Source organism: Dromaius novaehollandiae, chromosome 8 (genome assembly GCF_036370855.1).
Source record: "Dromaius novaehollandiae isolate bDroNov1 chromosome 8, bDroNov1.hap1, whole genome shotgun sequence".
Classification (NCBI taxonomy): domain Eukaryota; kingdom Metazoa; phylum Chordata; class Aves; order Casuariiformes; family Dromaiidae; genus Dromaius; species Dromaius novaehollandiae.
Genome location: NC_088105.1, coordinates 38,586,884 through 38,603,575, shown reverse-complemented (window position 1 = coordinate 38,603,575; position 16,692 = coordinate 38,586,884). Strand labels below are relative to the sequence as shown.

The window sequence follows — 16,692 nt, the reverse complement described above, 5'->3', positions numbered from 1 at the left end:
TATTTTGATATAACAAAGAGGTATCACTGGACTCCAAATTCAAAACAAATTTTTAAGAGATATTTTAAAACACACATCACCATATTAAAGAACTATGCTATCCTTAACTCATCACCTCCCATCTGGTTATACCCAGAAGTATCTTTCCCTGAATACCTCTAATGACACCTGGACCACGCTGTGTTATGAACAACTGGCTTTGTGTAACCTACCATCAATTAAGAAAGAAATCTCAAAAGAGAAATTTGTGGGAGACAGGAGAAAGCCAGGCCTGCTTTGGTGAGACATACTAAGTCTCCTAATGAAAGCACAAAGGCAAGTAAATTTTTACCGCAACACCTCTAGAAAAAGAGAGCTTTTGAACAATGGACACAATGGTCTTCCAAGTTTCACAACTGTAATCTCAGAGTTTGGCTGTAGAAGCAACCCTCTTTCACTTTAAAAGTAGTCATTTTCTCCTGCAGGGTTCAGTTCACAAGCATTTTTTTTTTTTTTTACTATGTTTACTATGGCTTCGAGAAAAAGGGAAATGCATCTAGGCATCTGCAATTGGCAATAACAGCTCCTTTTAAATATATTCAACTCTTCCAGTCATTTCTATCTGTAAGAAAAGTAGAAAGTAGCCTCTGGATTTTTTTTCCAGAGGCACATAGAGCTTGTACAGAACACCAGCTCCTATAAAAGGATGCTATCCAAATGTTGTCTTCATACAGGATCAAAGCTAAGATGAACTACCCCTTCACATAAACCTCTTTCTACTCTCAGACTGTAGTATCAGAAAATGGAAATAAGACTTTGGGCTAACAACATTGTTTTAAATTTCTGTTTAAATGAAATTCAAGTTACTGTTTATTGTGTTTAACCACGTACTCTTTATGGTTGTGAAATCCTCTCTCCCTTCTGCAAAGACAGGCTTTTTAGGTAGACCTATTATCAGTGTGGTTTGCAAATGTCAGCAAGGATCTACTAGTTTTCATTATTTTTAATTCCTGAAATATTCTCCATGTTGAAACTCTACCCACAAGAAAAGAGTCAGTACATTTTAGATAAATTTCAAGTTTTAGTCTCTCCTCAACTCCTATGGAAAACAGCATTTTTTTCTTTTGATTAAATCTAATGACTATTAGATTAATTGCATTTTAGGATATAGTTCAAAGGACTAAAGGCAGCGGTGACTGAAAATGACATGGGAAATTTTTAAAGCCATGTTTTGCTGGCTACTTGCTACTAGGGATAAGTATAAAGCTAGCCGACGAAGCAACCTTTGGCTTAATAGTTGACAGAGGACCTCAGCTTTACATTAGACCACCATTTCAAGTAATCATATTTTAGAGGATAGAATTGTTGCTTTTCCCCACAAAAAAATATCAGATAAGAATTCTTAGATAAACTTCAAATAAATGCAAAATTCACTGCAACCTTCAGAATTTTTGCTTATTAATAATGACACCACCACACACCTAAAAAATAAGCAATTTGTTGGTTCTTACCTGTAAATCTAGCTCTTGACATCTTTGTGCCAACTCTTCTTTTTCTGCTAGTGCTTCCTGAAGGTCTTCTAAAGCTCTTTTAAGCTTTTAAAAAACAAAAACAGTCAATCGCTCTGGCCCATATCCAAAGCACTTATATTTCTTTCTTCTTAAGTGTCTCAATTACCCACAGCAACTGCTTAAGGAGAATGCTAGGCACTCACAGAGTTAGAAGCCTAAATACATTGTTGGATCAGGGTCTCTGTTCATCTCGCTTACCTACATTTTAAACAATTATCACACGTAACACATGAATCACTGAAACTCAGAGTAACATTCAGACCCAAACGAACAACTTAGGCTAAAAGGATACAGAAAAACACCAGGAGCAGGTGTGATGTCACAGTTTCAAAATCCCTGTCCATTAAACACCTCCAGTCCATTGGCTCAATCCTTTCTTGAATAAAATCCACTAGACTCATGCATGTGGATCAGGTCTAAATGTTGGCCGTGCCTCTTCCACCACCACCAACCCCCCCTACCAAATAAAATTCATTGTAAGCACAGAAAGAAAATTGACTAAGATCTTTCTAAATTCAGGTTTACTCTGGCTAGCCAAATGTCTTTCACCTCAGAATAGGAATACTGGTGCTCCTTTTACGGGCAGGTGGTTTTAAAGACAGCTTCATTTCATGTGCATTGTTACAGTTATCAAGTGTTTTTAGGATCTCAAAAATAATCTGAAAATAATCTAAAATTTTTAGCCTAATATAGGCTGAACCCTGATGTATCCTAGTTCTTCTTGCAGTACACACATTGGCAGGTTTTACACCTGCAAAGAAAGTTACACAGCTTCTTTAAAACATATGAACTGACAGCTGTATTTACAAATACCTTTTTATATTATTATGGTTAGTTCTGAAAGATACCATTAGTTTACTGTATAATTTCTACCTAGATGAGCATGTTGCTCTGCCCTTTGTGAAACAGTATGGTTGAATCAGCTCAGCTCTGACTGGAATACAGAGCAAGCAGTTTGTGCAGATAGAAGACAAAAATGTGTGTGTGTGTGGGGGGGGGGGGGTTGTTTGGTTTTGTTTTGCTTTGTCTTAATTGGAGAGCAGCCCATCTCTTCATCTGAGAGATAGGAAAATATCAACTTATTTTTCAAGCTTGAACTACAAAACCAACAAATATTAGGCAGTTACCTGCTGTTCCATTTCACTCGATGCATCAGTTGTAGAAGGACCCACTATTTCCTTGCTCATGAGCTACAAAAAAAAAAATAAAAATAAAGTCACAGGCAAAAGAATAATTTAGAGGTTAAATATTCTGTAAATACAGTCGATATTCAATGGACAGTGAATTTTCCAGTATGTCCTTGTACTCTTCCTATAGATCAAAGCAGATTAATAATAATAAAACCATCTCACGGTGAGTAAAGGACTTAAATCCAGAATGAGAGGATAGATTTCTTCTCCCATATTAGCCAAGTGTGAGCAGTAACCTCTTACTGGATGAAAGTTTGTCCTGCTAAATCAGAGGCAAGCCTCTAGTCAAATTGAAGGGAGTAGACTAGAGGGCATGCATTTAATAGTTATCACACTTCTTTGTGTCACTTATGTTGTCATGAAGCAAACACCTGGAAGATTAGTACAGCTTTCACTGATACAGATTTTTTTTATATATGTATATACATACACACACACGTGTGTGTGTATACATACACACACACACACTATATATATATATATATATAGAGAGAGAGAGAGAGAGAGAGTACACTCATCAACAGTGAAAGGGCTTTACTTCCTACTCAGGAGATACAGTATTATTTCTAGATCTTGTTCAGAAGGAGCGTTTGATCAGTCAAATACAAACAGGAGGCTTATGGATTTATTTCTACCAATATGATGCTAACATCTATAAAAAATACACAGCAAATTTAAATCAGTAAGTTTTAAGCCTGCTGCCAGCTCTAGTGTTATGTTGATGAGTGTGCAATTACATGTTACATTTTCTTCAACAGTCAGCATTGTGTCTCTTGCCTCCCTCAATTCTCTGCTTCACACTCCTGAAGCTCACAGGTATGACAGACTGCAGAGCTATGCTGTAAGCCAGACCATGAAGATGATCCAGGTAAGAATAAAGGAAAGTGTCAGGGGAAAAGTGGGAGGCTGCAGTGACAAAATCCGAGAGACATGGCTGAGAGTTTGTACATCACTTATTGCAACAATATGCGTCGAAATGATGTAGCCTCACAAACACTTACAATCAGCATAACCATGAGGTCCAAGACTACAGCCCTGGAGCAGAAGCTTTGTAACCTGACTGTCATGTAATCACTGGTTGGCTTCAATTAACAACTAGACACATTTTTTGTACAAAGTAGGAAATCTTAAGCATTTATCATCATCATAAAGTGTACTTTCAACACACAAGATTAAAATCAAAACCGCCTCTCTTGTTTTTGACCCACCCAGACAATTTTGAGTAGCACTTACACTTCCTTAATCTTTCTCAACCTTTCTTTAAAGAATAATTAAAAAAAAAAAAACCCCACACACAGTAAATGAATATGCAAGCTTCTCAGTTGGAAGCATTAGGCTATGTAAATTATTGCTTACCTCTTGAATAGCAGTCATGACAACATGTTGCACAGACTCTTCCAGGGTCATGATATTCTGTATGTGTTCTATAAAAAAAGAAGAACTTGTAGTGACTTATCATGACGTTTATTCTAAATGGCTTGAACAACATGATGGACCTTTTCTAGAAAGACACAAAAGACACTATTCTCTGAAAAGCTGTTTCTGAATAGGTAGTGCTCTTTTTACATACAGCACTACCTGTAATCAACATACACATACTGGATTATCTTATATGCAGTTATCCAAATTATTCATGACATGCCACAGAACTGTACTATAACAGAATTTTGCACAACATGCTCGTAGAGCAGTATTTGTCTGCAAGAAATGAATGTGGCTAACATATCTTAAAAATCAGTTTAATGCATGTATCATGCAAAAACAATGTACTTTCTAAAGCCATGCCAGATAAGCTAAAATAACATCTCAGAAATTGAGTGTTCTGTACGCATTTTAAGTTATAGAGCTCTGTATGGGAATAGTTCTCACAACAGCAGCAAAGTTCCAGGTGATGATATCTGTACATTTAGGCCCAACAAGTTTCCATTACGTACAACATCCAGTCAGAAAAGTGTAACTGTCATTTCTCTTAGTGTAGGGATGTCTACACAGTATGAAAGGCAGTTTCTAATGTCAGTTTTTCATCTAATTTGCTTGACTGGTATTTGAATAGTAAGTTTTAGGTTTTGGTACATATTTTAACAATTAGGAATAAAAAACTCCACAAACATTGCAGACTATATTTTATTCTACCCTGCACAAAGTTCCAGTTGTATACAGTCAAATTTCCTGTGTGTGTTTTGCTTTTAAGTGAACTCCAGTGTCAGAATAGGCATGCTAATACAATAAACTAACAGTAGAGACTTTGACAAATAAGAGAGAAAAGTTTCTTTTACACCTTACCAATCAACACTTTCTGAGACAAAGTTTGCTGTTTTATGAGCAGATGAAAGTAGTACGTACCTTGCTTCCTTTCACAGTTGACTGCACAACCTAAAATAAGCTGGAGAAGCCTGCCCAGTTCAGTAGGATCTGAATTCTCAGATATCTGGTTTAAGTCAGGAATAAGTTCTTCTGATATCTGCTGACCCAAAAACTGAAAAAATTGAAGAGAAAGTAAATATGAACTCCCAATTTCAGGCAACATTAACATTTCATACCACATAAGAAGCCTGAACTCAGTAAGCCATCCAGAACAAAAATACAGGCTATTAAAAAGTTTGTTACTGTAATACACGTGAAAGCAAGAGATCTTAAACATTAGCTGTGGAGATGCACACTAGAAATATATCTGATGAGAGAGTACACAGATAGCAGTATCAAATTAGGAAGTCTGAAGGTGTCTACACAAAACAGATGTTCTCACCCTGTTTGTTACAGAGCTTCATATGCTAAACTCATACGTCACATGGGCTGTACTTACCTTGGGCCAGAAACAGCAGTTCTAAACTGTCTCCTCTCTCCCCAGTTTGGGTGCATGTCTGGGGGAAGGAGTATCCAATCAAGTGCTAGCCAATGACTTTTACCAAATTCAGCACCTTAAATCTGCCTCTGAATAAGCCTAAACTTAAAGCAGACAACTTTAAGAGCATAGCCACACCTACTCGAAACACTTGGTGCTTATTTAGCACCATGAAATTATGCATTTTATTAAGAGCTGATTTTTCTTTATTAAGAGTTGAACATTTTAGAAAAAGAATACAAAGTTTGAAAGTTTAATAACTTGCATGCTTTTTGAATGACCTATTCTACAAGAAAATAAAGCATTACTGTAAGTTAAAAGTTCCAGGCTTAGCCCTCAAATGAGAGTTAATTTGTTCTACCAACAGAACTGATGCAAGATAAAAAGAAGAAATATAGACAAACAAATAAATCAAAAATTTATTAAAAGTGTACCCGAAGTCAGTTGCTCCCTAGTCCTTCAAACCGCACCCCCCCCCAGAAAACACTTATAAACCTAAAGAAGCTCTATTTCTGGGTTTGCCATGGAAGAGCTGGGCACTTAATCTTACAACTAAGCCCAGGCATGAGCCAGAAAACAGTAAGACAAGCTGGTAAGTTTTTCCAGACCATGTCCATCACATGACTGTAGCCAAGCTCCATACACAATTCATCAATGGTGGTTTTTTGTCCGTTTGTTTGTTTAAAACCTCAAAGAAAAAGGAGCACCCTTTTACGGCTATCACACTCATCCTGCACAAGAGAGCGCCAACAAAAAAATCCTTACTCTGCCCACAAGGATTTGTAACTGTAGCTCACAAATTGCAGGCGAGTATCATAAGAACGAGGCTAGGGGTTGCTGAATCCATTCTGCTGAGTAGAAAGGGATTAAAACTTCACTAGGCAAGACCAAACACGAATGAACGCACGCACGCATACACACACACACGTCAGCAGAATTCTGCATTCGGTGCTTCTGACACTCACCCGGGCAGTGACAGAGACATGATTTCCACCTTATGTTCTGAGAATCTTATCTAAAAGAAACACGCTTATATATGCACATACATCCAAAAGATTTTTGAATGTATCATAGTAATTTTATATTAATTCAAATGTCCCATTCAACCAGACAGTTGCAACACACTTTCTACAGACAGCCCTTAAAATGCATTACTTTCATAGAATAAAAGAGTTAACTGGGTGAAAAAGAATGTTTATGGATCAGAACAACAACAAAAAAATGCTGCTTTTTCCATACCTCATGATAATAGTCCATAATTCCTTGCAGTATCTTCTTCAGATTACTGGACTAATTGTACAAGAAAGAAAAGTTACAGGCTTTTATTACAATTATTAATTTCTCTGAAATTAAGTAATAATTTATAATCAAATGTTTACACAGCAGCTCTAGGAGAAAAACATGTAATGTTAGGGGAAGAGAAATACTGCAAGAGAAAATCCCCATGCAAAATGCTGGCAGGCACTTAAACTAAAGTTCAAATACATTGAAATTAATCTCAACAATTAATCTGAGTTTAAATCTGAACTGTAGTTTTTGCACTGTTAGATAAACTCAGGACTGACACCATACCCCGCCTCACAAAACTTTTACTAACTTCAGCTTTGAGTACCTTTATTCTCCAGTTGTCACCAACATCATCTTTAATGCGGCTTAGCCAAGATGCGTCAAACCAGGCAACATCTCTAAAATGAAATTAAATAATTAAACATTAACAAGCATACATACTTAAATAAGATACCAGACCCTCAGCACTGGATTATCAGGATGTTTTACTATGGTCTCTGATGAGACCTGGAGATTACAAATTACAACTGTTTCACAGGGAATTTCTATCCTGCTTGCCATATTATGTGGCATACACCACCACATAAGACACTATCTTTCAAGACAGGAAGAATTTCAATATATGCTTGAGTTACCTAGGAAACCTAGGGATACAGGCATCTGAAGGCCTCTCTCACGTTGAGTTTTTAATGCATGAAAAAATGGTCATAATGCCATAAGCTTTAAATAAATTAACACTCACATTAAATACTTACTTTAGCACATTTGGATATGTAAACATTCACTACAATTAGTCAAAACTACTTATCAAGAAAAACAAATTGTTTTTTTACTACTGGCATTTCATAATTTCTGAATCTGTTTGATCCTCCAGACAGATGTATATTTACTTCATTGGTATAAATAAGGATGAATTGTTGAGGGAGTTTACACAAACTGAGCTGCCAAGGGGCACAATTGCAGCATATCTAACAATAACTGACTTTTACACAATACTGTTTATTCATTGGTTTCGGAGCACCTAGTAAAAGACACCCACAAACAGCCACGCAGTAAGCACACGTTCTAGCTGCTACACCAGACTACTACTAACAAACCTTCACCTGTGTGAGTGGTGATTATTTCTTATTCTAGAAACCTGACATGGTAGCTTGACTGATTTGTTACTTTAGAAATAGTGGCATCCTGCAGACACATACTAAATTAAGCCCTGCTGAGCCACTGTGACAAGGGAGCTTGTGACATTGGGAAGTGACCCTCAGAAAACCCTCGCTAAGCAACTGTGAATCAGTTTTTGCCAGGTCTTCGGAAAAGAGCAAGCTCTGTCTCTACACAGCATAGTTTCAGGGACTGTGGGGTTTTTTTTGTTTTTTGAAGTAATTTGTTAGTAATCAAAGACACAGTTTGAACAGATGATAGCAAGATAAAGAGATGGTAATTCAAACTTCCCTTTTATTGTCTGAGCCAACAGCAGCAATAAAGTTGCAGTGATGACTTGTGCTATGATACTGTTTCAATAAGAGATTGATGTTTCAATCATGTCTGAGATAACTGCAAGTTTCAAATTAGCGTGCCATTCAGCTCACTACCATTTGCCATCACATCAGTAATACGGAATTATTTGAAGCAGGTTTGTTTTTGATTGTCCCAGTATTACTGTTTTGAATAAAGAACTGCCACAGAACATGCCCAACACATTTTTCCACACAAATAAGTTAGCATTTAAGATTTAGAACATAAGACTATGTAAATTGAGCTGTCCCAAGAGGAAGAGAATACAAAGACACACCTTTTAAACTGTTAGTTCCTCATACCAAAGAGGAGGAACATATCACCTGAAGTACAGATATCCATGGAAACAGTGTTAATGGAAAAACTAAACTAGATGGTATCATTTGTGCCCACTTTTCTTTAAGTATGGTTCCAGAAATATTGGAACTTTGAATTTAATACTGCAGTAATCCCCCTTGATGGGCCAACAACACAGAAACCAAAATATAAAAAATAGTAACTATTCCATTATTTGAGTCCTTTGTTTCAGCATAAGCAAGAAACAAATACAATTTAATTACATATTAGCAAGCAAAACTATTATTCCATAATTCAAACTACAATTGCCAGTTATTGCCAGTTACTTCCAATATCAATAGGAGATTAGGGAGGGAAAAAGGTTGTAGAAAAACTCCTGAACAGGAAAAACAGAATGGAATATATGGAATATCTCCTTATCACTGCCTCCATTCTCTCACATTATTATTCAACTGTGACATCAGCCCCAAAACAACAATGTAAAGGTATATTTTATCTTCTACTATAAACTGCCTGCTGTAAGTTTATGACTACCAAAAAAAAAAAAAAAAGTCAGAAATGCTTACTCATATAACCAACCACCCACCCCCAAGTGGTCGGGGAAGAGACTACACACATTAAATACAAGAACTTTGAGACATTAAAAACCTTCTTTTTGAACTTAAGCATCAACTTACATTTGATGAAGCACCTGTGCCATGGCAACGCCATTAGTCAAATCCTGAACATCTCTGCAAGGCGCAGCAGTATTGAATGTCTGCAACTAAAAGAGGGAAAATAACATGTTTCTTGATCAATAGAGAGAAGGGCAGGAAATTAGTTACCCTTTTCCTCTTTAAAGCACAAGCCCTTACCAAGATGTCTTTCTCCTTTAAGCAGCTCGAAGCATCAAAATCCCTTCTGAACTATGCAGTTTGAAAGCCAACCCAGTTATCTCAGTAAGTGTGACTGTCAGTTATGAATAGTAGTTTTAAGAGTTAGTATGACCATGCTCTGCTTTTTCATGCTGGTCCTTTTATTGTAAATCAAATTATGGAATACTACTTTGTGAAATTAAAGTCATTTATCCATCCTTTAGATTAGGTGAGAGTGCTTCCTTCCAGAGACATGCTATCAAAAGAAAAAGTGGTATCAGAACAGAGAATGAAGGCTGAGGAAAAAACAAATCCAGTCTTTTACTACCTGCACTTAATAACATAAGACACAACATCAGTACAGATCCCTGATTTTACTTTGGGGCAAAGAGAGAAAGGTAAAAAGAGTTATGCAAAAACAGAAAAATGCAGTTATCTGAGAGTTATTGCACTCTATGGATATGAAGACAGCTGAGAAGGACTGAACAATTTTAAATCCTGCGAGTTGACAACATATTTACCTGCAATACAGGAATTCCAAAGTTACTCTAAAGAAGTTCCTATTAAAATATACAACTTCAAAATACTGTTATATACCCAAGAAATTTTTACTATATCCTGAAATCGCATATCTTTTCCTGGTAGCAGCAGTTATCAAGCATCTGCACTTTCTAATATTTAAACACGGAGCTGTATGCAGTTTTACCCATCTACATATTTCTGTAAAGATTAAGCAAAAAGCCCCAGTTTTCACTCTTCATCCCTATTACAAAATCGGATTATAGACAGAACTCTTTTACAGTTAAGTTGCCCAACCTACCCCATATGAATTTTTACAAACAGTCTCTTGTATTCCAACTGGTGCTTCCAGTATAATTATGGTCCCTTTGCACTATGACTATACAAACAAGATGCAACTCCCATCCTAAAGATTAAAATTTAACAGCTCAGATGTTTTGCAGCTAGCTTCTCCAAAAATTACTCAGCTCACAGGAATACCTTCAACATTTCTACAGCCTTGTAAGCACTGCAATAAATATTTATCACGTATAGAGCTGATGTGAAAGTAAGAATCTGCCTATCAACTTGATGTATTCCCACTACTGTTACAGATTCATAGGCAGCTCTCTTGCTGGGCTACTAATTTCTGCATGCAGTTTCAATTGTTAGTTTCAATGTATAACACTTTAAAGCACTGAGATAACTAGGCCCTCAGAAGATCACTCCATAAAGCTGAGTAAATACTAAGTCCAGCCAAAGTTTCATCCAAACCCGTCTTTGCCAGACTATACAAAGAAAAAAGAATACAGAACAGATCAAGCATACCACCCTACCCCCTCACATCAGGCTCCAGGAATTTGCGTCTCAGGACTCCTGAACCACTGACAGTAGATTTGTTTTTAGCAGTCCTCAAAGGAGGAGCCACAAACTCAGCATCAGAAGATTCTGCAGGACTATCCCCTCTTGTCCGAGTTTGTCATCCGCCAGCTTCACTTGACACTCCCTAGTGCTTACGCAGAAAGGGACAGTGAACGAGCTCTCTGTACTGACCCTTATCATACCCATCTCCTCCCAGTGTGTCTTTCCCAGGCTGAACAGCACTAATTTATTTAGCCTTTCATTGTATGGAAGCTCTTCCATACTTCTGCTGAGAATGGTCACCTTTCTCTTCACTTTTTCTGGTTTTCCTTTATTTAAGGTCTATAGGATGGAACTACCTGAATGTCACTCTGTATCCAAACCAGAGGAAAACTAAGAGAAACTTAACTAAAACAGAATTCTTCTATTAGGAAATACATACACTGAATAGAATGGGACCAAGCACACGTAATTATAATCTCTGCCCACTAGGAAAATTCATTTCTTATACTATGTTTATCATGTCCTAAATCATCTGTCCATCTGTGAGGGGACTTTCCCAACCATTTTGTGACAGCTTAGCTTCTTCAAAGGCCACTGACAAATGACCGTGTCTAATGCTTTTGGGAAATATAACTACTGGGATAGAAGTAGTTGAAAAAGCATAGCTTCCAGTTTTGAGAACCTGAGACAGTCACTGCACCTATTGTTTATGAAGGCCAACTATATACTCAGAAATTTTGTTTCCTTGCTTTAAAAACAAAGTCTAATCAAGCCCAGAAGAGAAAAATTGAGACTGAGCCTTTTATTTTATTAAGTATGTATTTTTTTTTAATCCTGTATTAGGGCAAGCGAAGAGTCAGTAATCCCTTGTAGGTTACATAAAAGATTAAGTAGGAGAATGCAATCTGAAGCAGCTGTGATTGACAGCCTTGGTTTCTAATACTACAGCAGCCTTAACAGCAGCTCAAGAATGGACTTGGAAGCTTATGAGTCACCACTGGCCATGCCAGAATTCAGAGCTTTATGGCACAATATTGTGATACCGCCATTTGGCTATACATACTTATAAATTGAAGAAGATAACAGGTTCTACCATTTTGTTTCTATAACCAAGACTGTCCAAGCCTGCTAAAGCAAGTAAACAAAGCCTTAGACAACCTTGTGACATGCAACACTGCTTTATGCATGTCAGTATCTCTCAGAATAGAAACAGCTAATTAAGATTAAGCAAACAGCAAGCCTATCGTCCCAAAGAGCACTTTCTCTCCAGGTGCTCCCCCCAACCCCAAATCACTTAGGGCTACCAGAATTCCTCACTGCTATCCAACAAATTCTGCCTGACAATCTGCATCTGCTCGCAAAGCTGAATCACGTCTTCAGCATTTTCTATGCTTCTGTGTGTTTTGCTATACCTTTACAGTTGAGGACAGCTACTGAGAGTCTTTTTCTCTCCATATATTTAAGAGTTACATATGTGCCTAGAAACAATGAGAGTAGAAGTGTTGTGCATTCTCCAAACTCCGCGCCAGTCAAATAAGGTCCTCAAAATAGAGATTTTTTTTTCCTATATGTATTTAAAAAAAAAAAAAAAAAAAAAAAAAAAAAAAACCACACACCAACAGCTGGGAGCAAGAGGTTGTTAGAAGCAACCAGGGACTCCAGTACTGTAGCAACACTAGTCTTTCAGATTCAATTAGTTTTCCTAAATACAGCTTCAAAGACATGCTGTTACTCATGCTGAAGACCATTTCAGATATCAGCCATGAACCTAGCTTAAACACACCTTGCTACTTGCTCTTACAAGTGGAGGAAACTTTTTCTCCCAGAACTACAGCTGTCACGCTGATAGTATAAACTGAAAATTTGATTTTACATCACGTAGCACACCTCTTCTCTGGATCTACTGATGGATTTACCGGACAGCTGTAGATTAAACAGGACTGTGTTCAGATTATGCAGTACAACTCTAGAAACCCATCCAATACTTGAGAAAATATGCCTTGAATTTTATCCGAAGAATCCAGGGTTAAGGTACTCCAGCTGACACTCAGATTACATATGCTAAGGACAAAGGTTTTACAGTTAGTCAAAGAGATTTTGAAGTAATAAGAAACGCTCCCATTCTTAATCCCAGAATTTTAATAATGATAACTCAGCCAGAGGGAAAGATAGCATTACAAATGCTGCCAGTGCTAAACAGACAGATGTATGGGTACATCTATTGTGGAAAAAGCTTTCTATTGAAGATATTACCATATGTAGCTGTTCAACTACCCATAAAGTAGCATTTATTCACATAATAAATATGACTTGTGACAGGACAGATAAGAGGAAGAAAAACCCCTCTTTTAAAGTTGATTTTTATGAAAAATGCCTTCAATAAACATACCAAACCTGTAACACTACTCACTAGAGCTGGAAAGGATGAACTAGCCCTGCCAGACTTTAAGCACTCTTCCTTTCCAAGACGTTTTGAAAACTATTTTCTTAGGCAGCTTTTAACTTATGAAGCTTTGGATTATGCTCACTCAAATCAGATTTCTAGAACACACTTTTAGGAAAAGGATCATAATCGAACAGAAACAAAACTTCATTGTAACAAACCAGTAAACTAAATTTTCATAAATGTGATCCAAAAAAAGCCCTCCCCCCCCCCCCCTTAAATAATGCTGCTATCTCATGAATTATACACACCAGAACATCAATACAACGTAACATGGCAAAAACCCACGGTCAGGAATTCTAGGGCTACCCCAAGCACATGCCTCAGTCCTGCAGAGAACCTAATGGATACTCCAAAGGCACTGCAGTACACTGGCCATACCTCAAGAGAGGACTTGTTATACAGAATCAATCCACAATCTCTCTACAGAGACTTTGCTCCAGATGCCTGCCCTAGTTGGGATTCAAAGACAAAGTAAACTTTGCGGGGATAAAACATCAAAAGACATCCAGGAAATTTTTGCTCTCTGTAGTAAGGAAAATATCTGTTTTAATGGCACTTAAGCATAGAAGATACTACAGCATCACTAGGCCTACTGACTGCTGCTTTTATCACTCCACTGTTACCCTGAAGTGGAAAATATTAAGGTTTATTTCACATACGGTAAACAAAGTGTGTCTTTCTGTGGGACTTCTTAGAATACTCGGCTCTAAAGTCTGTTGCAGAAACAATGGTAACAAGCATTACCAGAAGTCAATTTTCCTTGAAAACTCAAATACATTCCCTGTATAATTTAATGCAATTCCATTATGGGTTTTTTGGTAATATCCTTAAAACTTTAAGTCCAATGACATCTGGGTTGCAAGAACACTAAACAATGTTTTTAGTCATACTTTCTCCTATGAGGAATGCATGTTTTCTAGTATAAAAACTGCTAAAATAAAAATGCAAGATCTGGCAGCAGAACGCCAAAAATTGTGAGCAGACTGAACATGTCTTTGCTATACTAACGGACAAAAAAAAATGAAAAATCTATTAGGACTACAGAGAGTTAGAGAACTCTTTTCTCTTCAACTATAAAGTATTTTACTCCCCTCTCCAAAAAAAAAAAAAAAAAAAAAAAAAAAGCTCTACTTCATAAGACCAATTTTTCTTCTTATTCGGTCTTCTATGAAGTTGAAAGAACCTCTGAAACACATCTTAGCTAATGCTCAGCTTCTACTAAGTTATAAATTAGGTCAGAGAAATAAGGTGCTAGATCTGAAAACATGCATATGGCAATGTATCTGCTCAGTATGGCATACACAATTGGAACATACAGAGCTAGACATTCATTTATACTAATGACCCTGTATGATGCTCTTTTAGTTTAAGGCTGCTTAAAGTTCCATTAGCATTCACTTTAAGAGATGTTATGTAATTAAACGTATGTAATGTGACTAAACTAAAAATAAGAATTAGGCTTAAAATATTTAAGCAGGAATTGTAAACATATTTCAACACTGCTGAAAGGAGAGAAAGAGATCAGGAATGTGTTTGCTCAAGCTGTTTCATTAATTTATTTTGCAACAGAATCATGACAGAGCCATTCTTCTCATCTACAGCAGAAGATACAAAGCTGAAGAGCACAAAGAAGAGAAAGAAGAGAATGCACTGATTACAAGATAAAGAATACCCAATCCAGGAGAAGTAAAGCATAAGATGTCTGAAATGCTAAAGACAAACTAAACATTAGCATACAAGGTAACTAACAGGAAAAGAAAGGAAGGAAAAGAGAGGAGGAAGCTGTTTCCTCAGTGTTTTATATGAAACTGAATTGTATTAAAACTTCTGTACAGTATTTTCATGCAGAAAGGAGAAGGAACGTCTTTCTGGTAGCTACTGCTAAATTACTTTTGCTATTGTGTTTTTTCTTGTCTGTCTCTGCTTTCATTGCCAGATCTCCATAATGCTTCTAAAATAATCCACTCTTTCCCTTTTTCACACTTAGTATACCCAAAATAGCTATTATTGCTAAAGGAACAGTCCATGCAAAGTAGTTCTGGCCTTACCTGCCAAGATTTTATGCAACACTTGCAAAAGTTGCTCTATTATTTACTACAACACACTCTTGCCAAGTTTGCATCTCTACTACACCAGAATTACAGACATGAAAGTAGAGAAAACTCAGAAAGAAGAGGGGATAAGAAAAAAGGAAGCTTGATTAATGAATCCAATAAATACACGCTTCTTGTGCATGCAGTATGCTGCATCTGGCTGCCAGAAACGCTCTAACTGAAAGACGGTAGCAGATGAAGTTCAGCTTCAGCTCTGAGGTTTCTGCTTCTGCCAACTGAATTCAAATGAATTGCATGTATTTAGTGTTACTGTTAATTACTGCGAGGCTTCTACATTATAGGGTTTGCCAGAGAACCACTAATTGGACTTATAGGATATTCAAAAGGTTGTACCTACACTTCAAGGCTATTACTTCTGCAAGAGTGGGGGGGAGTATAGAAGAAACGTATATATTATGCAAGCCGCACTATTATAGCCGCGATTTTACCCAAATAATCATTTTTTCTGTCCATTTGCGTCTCACTCGGATCCCCCCCTCCCCACCCCGAAGCACCTGACAGGAGTTGCAGCGGGATCCCTGCCACATTCCCCCAGGGCAGCGAGGACCCCACGACACATAAGCCAGGAGGGAACGGGAGAGCCGGGGGGGGGGGGGGGGGGGCGCGTGCGGGGCCGCCCCCCCCCCGCGCCGCCCCCGTTGCCATGGCAACGGCGCGGGCCCAACAGGTGCCCGCCCGCCGCTCCCAACGGCCGCCCGCCCCCGCGAAGCCCCCGGCCGCGGCGCGTTGGCGGGGGGAGGGCTGACTGGAAAAGCCCCGCTCCGCCGGGGGGAGGCCGCTCCTGGGGGAGGCCGCTCCTGGGGGAGGCCCCCCCCCGCCGCCGCCTCCTCGGGAAGCCGCTCTGTGACAGCGAACGCCTGCCCGGGGCTCACAGCAGGCCGGACACCGCGGCGGGGAGGCAGGCAGGCAGGCGGGACCCCCCGCCCCGCCGCGGCACTCACCCAGAGGATGAGGCTGTCGCAGAGCAGGAGGTCGGTGGGCTTCGCCTCCATGGCGGCGGCCTCGTCCCACCGCCGGCCGGCCCGGCCCGGCCCGCAGCCGCTGCTGCGTAAGCGCCCGATCCACCAAGCGCGCTTACGCCCAACGCAACGCGCAGCTTACGTGACAGGCGTCCCCTCCCCGCGCGCCGCCGCCGCCAGCGGCGCCCACCTACGCAGCAGCGGAGGCGAGGCGGGGGCAGCGCTGTCATCACGTACACGTCAGTGCCCGCCCCTGCCTTCAAAGGCTCGGAGTGGCAG

General features: G+C 38.8%; 1 protein-coding gene across 1 annotated transcript in view; it reads right to left on the bottom strand.

The window, feature by feature from the left end:
• The window catches only part of HOOK1 (hook microtubule tethering protein 1), a 30,994-nt gene extending 14,347 nt beyond the window's left edge, over window positions 1-16,647 (bottom strand). Inside the window, exons 1-8 of the mRNA XM_026105066.2 lie at window positions 16,396-16,647; window positions 9,356-9,441; window positions 7,195-7,267; window positions 6,822-6,872; window positions 5,084-5,216; window positions 4,097-4,164; window positions 2,678-2,740; window positions 1,491-1,574 (exon numbers count right to left, since the gene is read on the bottom strand). Coding sequence (XP_025960851.2) covers window positions 1,491-1,574; window positions 2,678-2,740; window positions 4,097-4,164; window positions 5,084-5,216; window positions 6,822-6,872; window positions 7,195-7,267; window positions 9,356-9,441; window positions 16,396-16,446 — 609 coding nt within the window. The 5' untranslated portion in view covers window positions 16,447-16,647. The remainder of the gene's footprint in view (window positions 1-1,490; window positions 1,575-2,677; window positions 2,741-4,096; window positions 4,165-5,083; window positions 5,217-6,821; window positions 6,873-7,194; window positions 7,268-9,355; window positions 9,442-16,395) is intronic.
• Between the last annotated feature and the right edge of the window lie 45 nt (window positions 16,648-16,692).